Source organism: Lathyrus oleraceus, chromosome 1, assembly GCF_024323335.1.
Source record: "Lathyrus oleraceus cultivar Zhongwan6 chromosome 1, CAAS_Psat_ZW6_1.0, whole genome shotgun sequence".
NCBI lineage: Eukaryota > Viridiplantae > Streptophyta > Magnoliopsida > Fabales > Fabaceae > Lathyrus > Lathyrus oleraceus.
In genome coordinates this window covers 179,411,895-179,422,879 of record NC_066579.1, presented here as the reverse complement: position 1 = coordinate 179,422,879, position 10,985 = coordinate 179,411,895, and the positions used below count along the sequence as shown (strand labels likewise).

The 10,985-nt window shown below is 33.0% G+C and overlaps 1 protein-coding gene across 1 annotated transcript; it reads right to left on the bottom strand.

Annotated features, from left to right (window-relative positions):
- Positions 1-256: 256 nt before the first annotated feature.
- Positions 257-1,279, bottom strand: LOC127098193 (E3 ubiquitin-protein ligase SIRP1). The gene is made up of 2 exons (XM_051036723.1): positions 859-1,279; positions 257-777 (listed from the first exon to the last, which is right to left on the bottom strand). Exons 1-2 carry the CDS (start codon positions 1,277-1,279, stop codon positions 257-259), a joined length of 942 nt encoding a protein of 313 aa, XP_050892680.1.
- Positions 1,280-10,985: the final 9,706 nt, after the last annotated feature.

Here is a 10,985-nt window from a genome sequence, read left to right as displayed (position 1 = left end):
CCTAGCTCAATTCTTTACTCAATAGAGATCACATGTATATTTAAATACTAATAACATTATAAATTACTAGTAAAATTTATTCTGTTATTCCAAATATTGAAAAATACATATATATTTGAAAAGTACAACAAAATCAAACTATACAATCTAAAACATATATAAATACTATATACACAATATGAAACAATTTAAGAAGCATGATAATGTCAAGATGTAGTTGTGTTGATGCATGATTGCAACTCCATCAAAGTAATGATCAAGGAAAAGGAAGAAAATTATTAAAAGATTGAAGCACTGGAAACCAATTCCTCCTTCCATTTCTACCTCTCCTCACAACCTCATTATTGTGAATCTCTCTATTTCCATTTTCCATATTAGCCAAAGCATTTGAATCCTCACAAGGCATTTGAAACCTACAAACCGGACAAGAACTATGTAGTTTAAGCCATGAAACAATACAATCACTATGAAACTTATGCTTGCATGGCATTTCTTTAGCAACACTTCCAATCTCAACATCTTCTAAACATATTGTACATTGCAATTTCTCATCATTTATCATATTTTCCATTGCTTCTATTGCTTCCTTCTTTGTTGGAGGATTCACACTTGCATAACCACTAGGTGTTATTTGTGCCAAATGTTGTAGCAATAAATCAAATCCACTTCCATCCACAAAATCATTCAAAGATCCAATAGTACTAGGATTAATATTATTTTCATTTGACCTATTTAAATTTGTGTGATTCAAATTAGGCCCTCTAACAATTAATGCACCTTCATTGAATGGATCAATAACAAGTATACTATTATTATTATTATTGTTATTATTGTTGTTATTATTATTATTGTTATTACTATTACTATCAATAATGTTTCTATTTTGTTCTATGTTTTCATTTTCTGAAACCATTCTAACATGAAGTCCTCTAAAGAGATGCATCATGTAAGTTGAAGTTCTTCTCCTTCTGCCAATGACAAGTTCATTGTAGTTTCCTCTCTCTTGTTCAAAATCTTCATCATTTCTTGATGTGCTACTTTCTTGTGAAGAAATTGTAGCTAGAGAAGGACTAAAAGCATTCATCAAACCAAGAAAAATGGGTGCATAAAGTGAGAAAACCCAAGCTGACCTTAAATCAATGGCATCATTATTATGATGATCACTTAGATTTTCAATTCCATCACCAAATTGTGTATCACAAAAGGGACATTTGTTTTCATATTCACTTATTGGGCTCACCATTTTAGAGCATATGGTGCACCATTGTTCATTCTCCATTTTGCAAACTTTTATTTTCTATAATAAATTCTCCTTTTTTTTTATAAATTGGGTATAATAATAATAGAATACCAATATTAACCATTCAATTAAAGGGTGATCTTGTTTTGTTGAGAATGATGATTTCAATTCTTTGGGAAGAAAAATCCCATTGCTACCAATAGTCCTGTAACATCTGAAATAGAAATATTATGCAAAAAATAAATCATCAAATTTGTAGTTAAGATTGTACGTGATAAATTAGTAAAAAAAAAGGAAGAGATTGGAAGAAAAAAAAACATAAATGAAATTTGATTAAAAAAACATAACTAAAAAAGTTTGTTACCATTTTGAGTAGTGGAAGTAGATGCAGAAACAACATTCAAAATTTAATGATCTAATAAACCCTTTTATACTTGTTGTAATTGTTCTTTTTTAGATTCGGTTTGTTTTAGCTAAAAGATTTTTTACCAATCATTTTGTAAAATCTCTATTATGATATTTTAAGAATAGAATATGATAAATTTGCAACATGCACTTTTTTTAGTTATAGATTAGATTTACTTATCTCATAAATCTAAAATTTGAAATTTTGCTAAAGTTGTAACATTCTCAATTTTAGCTTGACTAAATATCTATTATACCTCATCTCAACTTTTTTTAATACTAATTGTGGAATGGATTTGGAGTTTTTTTATAGTTATGAAAGAGAGATTTTAGAGAAAAACTTCATCCACTTTTTGCACTATAAATTAGGCTTAATGTGAATGATTGATTTATAATTATTTTTTATAAATTAAAAATAGGCCTATTTTATGAATTTAAACAATATATTTTGTTGTTTATACACACATAAAATGTTTTTTGTAATTCAACTCTAATTTACTTTTAAAATAATGGTGAACTAAATTTTATGAAGAGGTGGTGGTATAAGGCTATTTCATTTCAATGTTATACGTCTGAGGTTCTAAGTAAAAGTATGGAGAGTTCTTAAAATAAAGATCTTTATTGTTTTAACTCACATGAGTCTTATTTATTTTATTTGATTTTTTTGGTGTTAATCCTCTAAAAAGACCTTGATAATCTGGAGTTTGATTGAAAGGCAAGTAAGGTCTAGTCAATAATTATTTAATTTATAAGATATTGGCTCTCGATTGATTTGTTTTTAAATCAAATTGATTAACCACTTAAGTTGAATCACTTATTTTAAATCTTATTGCTTTTAAGGTAAAATTAACATAAATAAATTTTCAATTAATATTTTATTGTGATCACAATATCAGTGTAAATACAAAGTATCAGTGAATATCGGCACAATCTCGAATCTTCAAAGTGTATGGTGTATTCTCGACCATATAAAGTATTAATCGTAGTGTATAGATGACCTAAATGGAGCACGAGGTATTGGAGATAAATCTAAATCAATTCCTTATAAATGCTTTAGAAGTCATACATAAGCTATTTCTCATGTCTTAGCATTGTTACTACAACTGTGTCTCCAACATTGTGTGACGAGACATAAGCCAAGCTTCAATTTTACCTACATAGTAATTAAACATTAAATTAAATTAATATGCTTTTTCCGCTTTCACATTAAAATGTTACTACTTTACAAATTTTACATGAAATCATGGTACCCTTTGACAAATTCAATTGCTATTAAAATATGAAATGAAAAACTAGATGATGGAAGTTCCCTCATAGGAAATAAAGACACGTTTAAAGTACTTGAAATCGACACTAAAATGACGATATCTTGTAATCCATGTTCGATATGGTCATCCACATATATCTCCCATTATAGAGCTGTATATAAAATAAAAAGGATCCTTGTAAATTCTAGTCTGCTAAAATCTTCAATTTAAATGTTTGGTTTCTCATGTAAATTTTGAGCTCCTTATACAATATAATAATTTTAATTTTTTTCCCTTGGACAATAGTTTTAATTTCGTCCATAATTAACTCAGAATCTTTTGGATATTATTCGTTCTATAAATATCTTCAACAATATATGATTTGTTTCAATTTAAATTTAAATTTAAATTTTGATTTAGATCTGAATCAATCTTTGTCCAACTATCAAACAAATCACATAATCATATTACTAAGTCAATTAACAATAAAATCTGATCCAATCTTTGACCAGAACCTCTTCCAAAACGCAACAGTATTGACCTGCTGCGCAAGACCCATATGTCGTACCTCATGTGGTAACATCGTGTCCAGCACATGTCCCTTCTGCACCTCTGTACAACTTAGTCAAGCTAGATAATCTTGAATACTAGGAATACTTCTCTATGTTGTTGTTTTATAAAATGCAGTCAATCCAAAATAAACTACAATCTCCCTCTTTGAAAAATTGTGGCAAAATAATTCTTCAAGATATAACATTTATTCAGACCATAACAAGTGACAATGTTTAGAGCATACAATTGTCAACGGTCTTCCAAACATCATAGATAAGCTCAACATCGGAAACTCAATAGATTTCATCCCAAATGCCACACAAACCAATGCTCTAGAATCAATCAAACAAACATGCAATCATTCACAACTTAGTCATGCATTGCACTCAATAAACTCATAGTTAGTAGTATACAATCCTACTAACTAACAATTATTAACATGCAATCATTCACATACTTAGTCATGCATAACATAAATAATTAGTAGTTAATAACAAGACATGCAAACAAAATCTAATAACGCAAAAGCTCATATCAAAACGGTCAGATGTCTTTCTCGATGCTCCGGCATGTGAGCACAACATTAGCACTTATTTGAGATGGTTAATACTAAACAAAAACATGTGTTACCTCAACACTCAAAAAAGAAACACCATACGACTCCCCATTTTTTCCATAATTTGGCAAATGGTAAGTCTCAAATAACACCTAGATGTCAGTCATGCATAGGTTAGTATGTTAGGACATACACAACCAAAACCATGAATAGAACAACCAGAACAATATTCATGCACTGGATTTAGATATGTTTTATTGTACATAAGTTCAAAGAGGCTATAAAGCCTTTACAAATATAAAAAACACCCAGATACAAGGGCCAAAACAGAAAAATTTGAAACATCCTTCAGACTACATCACTTGACCAACCATCTGACTCCAGGAAGGTAAAAAAGTATTCATCATCCTCTGAGTCAGAATCATGACCTTGAACATGTCGCTTCTTCAAGACCTTCATCTTGGTGATAGACTTTTTACCAACAGATGATGCACCTTGAGCATTCCCTCCATTTGCAGAGGAGGTGGAACTAAAACCTTTGTTTTTCTTTCGTCAGTCTTAATGCCCTTGTCAGAGTATTTTTTCTTTGAAGCTTCGGGCCTTTGACTCATGATGATCAACACACACTCTTTGAAGATGCAGGATAAGGATGTGAGAAATTTTTTTCTTGCTTGTATCGACATACCAGATAAAGGGAGAGTTTTGAAAAGAATGAATCACTCTGAATATACGTGCATCATAGAGAATATGATAGGGATGTTGATTTGGTCTCCTATAATGTTTTCTAATCTTTGACTGCTATAGGCTCTCCAATATACACACTCCAAGTACACTTCTTAAGTTTTCAAAGCGGACAATATACAATGGCTTGGTAAAAATATTTGTCAGTTATTTGTCAATTGTTATGGCCTCTAAATTGACCGATTTATATTCCACAAGATCCCTAATAAAATTATGATGAATGTCAATATACTTGGTTTTGCCGTGCTGAACAATATTTTTTAAAATATTGATAGCATTTAAGTTGTCACGATACAATATCATAACATCTTGTTTGACATTATACTGCTTCGGCATCTGCTTCATCTAGAATAATTGTGTGAAATTTCTTCTAGCAACAATGTACTGAGCTTCAACTCTAATTTACTTTTTAAATAATGGTGAACTAAACTTTATGAAGAGATGGTGGTATAAGGATATTTCATTTCAGTGTTATAAGTATGAGATTCTAAGCAAAAGTATGGAGAATTTTTAAAATAAAACAATATCTAATCTTTATTGTTTTAACTCACATGAGTCTTATTTATTTTATTTTATTTTATTTTTTGTGTTAATCCTCTAATATTTAGAGGGAAAAAAGACCTTGATAATATGGAGTTTCATTGACAGGAAAGTAAGATCTAGTTTATTTCATTTATAAGATTTAAATTGACTCTCAGAATGATTTGTTTTTAAATCAAACTCATTAACCACTCAAGACACTACCATATACTCAACACTACGAATATTTCTTAGAGAATGTAAGATGTTACTTTTATCTCAAAGAAATTAAGGGAGAATGTAGGAAAAACAATACTCTAATGTGAATATTCTAAAGCATACTTAATCTGACCAACAAGTATTTGCAAAGTCAAACATACTCATTAAGGAATTATTGAGAAAGAGTAAAATCTTTATCATTTGTCCCTTTCAAAAATATAATAATCATGTTATCTCATATTGAGTAACATCGGAAAAAGAAAGAAATTGACTTAGTTTTCATATTACAAAATGCAATATTAAATCCTAGTTTTAACACGAATTTAGAAGAAGCATGCATTCACACACTCCTCTTTTTTTGTGATGAAAAAATTTATAAATGAAATAATATAAATAATACATGAGTCGCTTCCAAAATATATTCGACAATGTCTGTTACTTCGAAGTGCTGGATGTGGTGAAAAGGAACGAGAAGAATTGTTTGTTGATGAAGATTGATTTTGAGAGGGCCTACGAATGTGTGTCTACCATTGTGTGAATTGGGGTTTCTTGAGGTATATTTTGAATCGCTTAAATTTCGGTGTTAGGTGGAGGCGTGGGATGTATGCAATTGGTTTTTAGGGCTCGAGCTCAGTGTTGGTTAACGGTAGTGCAACTCAGGACTTTTCTTTAATCAAGGGTCTTAGACAAGGAGATTCAGTCTCTCCTTTCCTTTTTGTTTTGGTTATGGAAGGTTTTAATGGTATTATGAAGAAGGCGGTGTATGAAGGTTTACTCAGAGGTTTCGAGGTGGCAGAAGGCTTACTTTATGTTCAAGAAGCGCAACTTGACAAGTATCATCAAGAACTTGCAGCACCAAGTGCCATAGCCAATGTGGTTCAATGAGCAAGTCACTATCATCATGAAACAACGAATTCAGATGGCTCAGGATATCATGCAAGAGGGAGAGGCAAGCCAGGTCGAGGAAGAAGTAGAAGCAGATCCAGAAGTTCAACTAGGATCGACCAACATGCCAGCTATGCAACAAATATGGTCACTCAGTGATGGAGTGCTGACATAGATTTGATGAGAATTTTGAACCCTCGACGCCCAAGACTCAAAATTAAGCTGCTACATCTCATAATGCTAATAATTCTCAAGCTGACAACAAGACTTCAGTAGTTGCTCTAACTCATGCCAATGCCTATCTAGCTCATCAGGAATAGCTGCAAATTCCTCAAGAGTTGGATTCTCAGGATTGCTGATTCAGGTGTTTCCCATCATATTACTTATGATTTATCAAACTTGCAATATGTAAAATCATGAGTTGGACCAAACAAAGTTGTAATTAGAAATGGCAATAGTCTAGCAGTTAAAACAATAGGGAATTCCAAGTTTAATTATTCCTATTAGGCCAATTCACATTTACATCTTATTGATTTACTCCATGTACCACACATCACTAGAAATCTTATCTCAGTGTCAAAGTTTTCCAAAGATTATAAGGTTTACTTTGAATTCCATCCTAACATATGCTTTGTGAAATCTCAGGAATCTAACCATGTGTTTCAAAAGCGATTCCTAGATGACAGTGGTTTATATAGTTTCAATAAGCTAAATGTGGCATCCTTCATGGCTAGATTGAAGCTCAAGTCACCAAAACTAGATTCAATAGCTAATAATGTTGTATCTGTAGATAAACCAGATAATGGTTCTTTAGTAGTGAGTTCTTGCATTAATAAAAGGGCCTTGTGGCATGCTAGGTTAGGACATTCTCACCCTAAAGCCATGCACAAAGTCTTAGAAATATGTAATGTTTCTATCAGTAATAAAGAATCATTTTCCTTCTGTCATTCATGTTGTCTTGGCAAATCTCACAAATAATATGCTCTTGTGTCTATTACTAAATACACTACTATGTTTGATCTGATTCACACTGATTTATGGGGTCCATCTCCTGCTCTCTCAAGCAGCGGATACTCCTATTATATTGCATTTGTTGATGCCTTTTCCAGGTATACTTAGATTTATCTTCTAAAGTATAAAAGTGATGTCTTGACTGGATTCAAAATGTTTCAAAGTTGTGTGTCTACACGATTCAGTGCCAATATTAAATCCATTCAATCAGATTTTGGAGGAGAATTTTGATCCTTTACTTGCTTACTTATGATCAAGGCATCTTGCATCGATTCACATGTCCACATACTTCTCATTAGAATGGAATAGTGGAAGGTAAACATAGGCAAATTGTTGAAATGGGGCTAACTCTTCTTGCACATGCCTTTATTCGAATGAAATTATGGGATCATAGTTATGCTGTTGCAGTATACTTGATCAACAGACTTCCATCAAGTGCCCTGCCTTATTTTACAACACCCTTTCAAGTCTTGTTCAACAAGCAACCTGATTATGCATCACTCAAAGTTTTTTGGTGTGCCTGCTACCCGCACTTGAGACCCTACAACAAGAACAAATTGGAGCTCAGGAGTTCTAAATGCCTCTGTCTTAGTGTTTCCCCTACTCACAAGGGCCCCAATTGTTTAAATACAGAAGGTAGAATCTTTATCTCCAAATACGTGGTCTTTAATGAAATGGAGTTTTCGTACACGTCAAGCTTTCCTCAATTTTGCAGCAACCATACCTCATCTAATGGTTCATCATTGAGGATACTTCCTATGTGTGATAATTATACTAAAACTATACCACCACTTAGGATATCTCCCAACTGTGGTAATCATACCAACAATGTACAAAGACCTCAAAATATTATCCTTTCTCCTACCATATATAACCTGCCTCTTTATCCTCCCTAAGAACCACATTCAAGCAATTCTCGTATGTCTGAAACACCACCTTTTGTGCCTCATGACTCATCCCCATCTGGCATACCTTAGATATAAAATGACACACCTATGTCTAGTGTACCACAACCATCAGATACATCTACCATACCTACTCTTGAACCATCACATTATAGCACTTCCAACTGGAATGTGTTTAGCTCAGGCACAATATCACCCTCAATTCACACATAACTATCTCAACCTCAAGCTCCTCTTATTATAAATAACCATGTCCTACTCACTCGTTCTAAAACTGGAAAATCCAAACCCGGAGTGTTTGTTATACATTCTGAACCAACCTCTACAAAACAACCTCTAGCAGATCCTTAGTGGTTTCAAGCCATGAAAGCTGAGTATGATTCCCTAATTCAGAATGGCGCGTGGGAACTCATAACATTACCATCACATAGGAAACCTATTGGATGTAAGTGGGTATTTAAGGTAAAGGAGAATGCATATGGAAGCATTAATAAGCTCAAAGTAAAACGGGTAGCCAAGGGTTTTCATAAACAACATGGATTTGATTTACATGAGACCTTCTCTCTTGTGGTCAAACCCATCACAATTAGGATCATATTTACCTTGTCCATTTCATGCAAGTATGAAAAACTCCACGTGCATGGCTTGAAATATCCCCTACGTGCATGGTATGAGAAACTCCACCAATCCTTGATTCAGTTTGGCTTTGTCTCGAGTAGATGTAATCATTCATTATTCATCTATCATCACCACAATGTCAAAATGTATGGTTTATTCTACGTGGATGATATTCTACTTATAGGGTCGACATCTTCATTTCTGCATAAACTCGTTGACAAATTGCATACGATATTTACTCTCAAGGAACTTGGCACACCAAAGTACTCTCTAGGCATTAAGGTGCATCAAAAATCAACTGGAGCCATTATTCTCACTCAAACCAAATACATTAAAGATTTGTTATGCAAAGTGAACATGTCATGAGCAAAAGGATTCAACAGTCCAATATTTTCAGTACCTGCAAACTGAGAAAACACGGTGATGACAAAATGCCAGGTCCATTTCTTTACATATCTACAGTGGATACACTCCAATATGTTACCTTAACAAGACCAGACATTGCTTTCTCAGTGAACAAAGCTTTCCAATACATGTCTTCACCACTTGACTCACACTAGAGTGTAGTCAAATGATTTTTATGCTAATGAGTGGCACACGCAATCATGGCCTCATACTGAATCATGCCTCTAACTTTCATAAATTCTCTCTGTGTGCATATAGTGATTTCGATTGGGCGAGTGATCCTAATGATCGAAGATCTACCTCAGGTTCCTGTTTTTTTCCTGGCCCAAATCTGGTAGAATGGAGCTCCAAGAAACAATCCCTTGCTGCACGATCAAGTGCAGAAGCGAAATACCCCGTGCTAGCTCACGCTACGTCTGAAGTCTTGTGGAATGAACCATTACTTTGTGAGTTGGAAATTCCATATCTATCACCAACTCTCTTGTGTGACAACATTTGTGTAGTAATGATATCTCATAATCCCATCCTACATGCTCGTACAAAACACATTGAGCTTAATATTCATTTCATTCATGAACGTGTTATGGAAGGCAAGTTATGTGAGAAAAATTCCAAAATAATAATTAATTGTATGATTATATTATTTGAATTAATAATATAAATATAAATATTATATTCAAAGTTTTCATATTTCAATTGCATGGTCTATAGTAATTACTATTGGTCCAAAGTGCCATTTAATTGGTTTCCTTTCTTTTAGGAGTAGTTGCAACGTATAAACAAATATTTGCTATTCTTATGCAAAACGTTGTTACTAAGTTGCAATTAGAATAGTGTCATGCCTTTTCTAAGAGTTGCTACTGTTTCATAACAGACGTGATTTTCAATATAAATTACAGGTTATGGTCACGGTGGGAAAAACACACAAAACCAATCTCAATTAATTTCTCATTCTAAATCATCTTTCTCTTCTCTAGTGCATGAGAGCAATTGAAAGAAACATTCTTCTGTAAAATATTATCAACAGATACGCTTAGAGAGATTGTGCAATTCACTTTAAGGATTCCAAAGTATCCTGCAGGAAATTCGCCGGTAACTCCTTTTGCATCCAACATAGAAAGATTGGTGGGGGTGAATTGTTCCTTAAGCTTAGTGTAAAACTACACGCTTTGGAAGTTTATCGTACAAATTAATTTCTCTGTTTCAACTCCATTTGTTCTTAGTTTTGCAGCAACACCAAAAATTCAAAGGCGATAACAATCTTAAGGAACAAATTTCCTATTCAATGACTGCTTCACTAAAAGAGATGACTTCTGACTTTGTGAAATTAGAGAAATTCGATGGAGGGAATTTTATTCGTTGGCAGAAAAAAATGAAATTTCTTCTCACAACACTGAAGGTGGTGTATGTCCTTAACATTCCAAAACCGGAAGAAAAAGAAGATGAAACAATTGCTGAAACTAAAGAGAGACAAAAGTGGGACAATGATGATTATATATGCATGGGACACATCCTCAACGGTATGTGCGATTCATTGTTCGACATTTATCAGAGCAGTAACTCCGCAAAAGAGTTATGGGAAAAATTGGAATCAAGATACATGCAAGAGGACGCTACAAGTAAGAAGTTTCTTGTTTCTCAATTTAATAATTATAAAATGATAGATGGTAGGTCTGTTATGG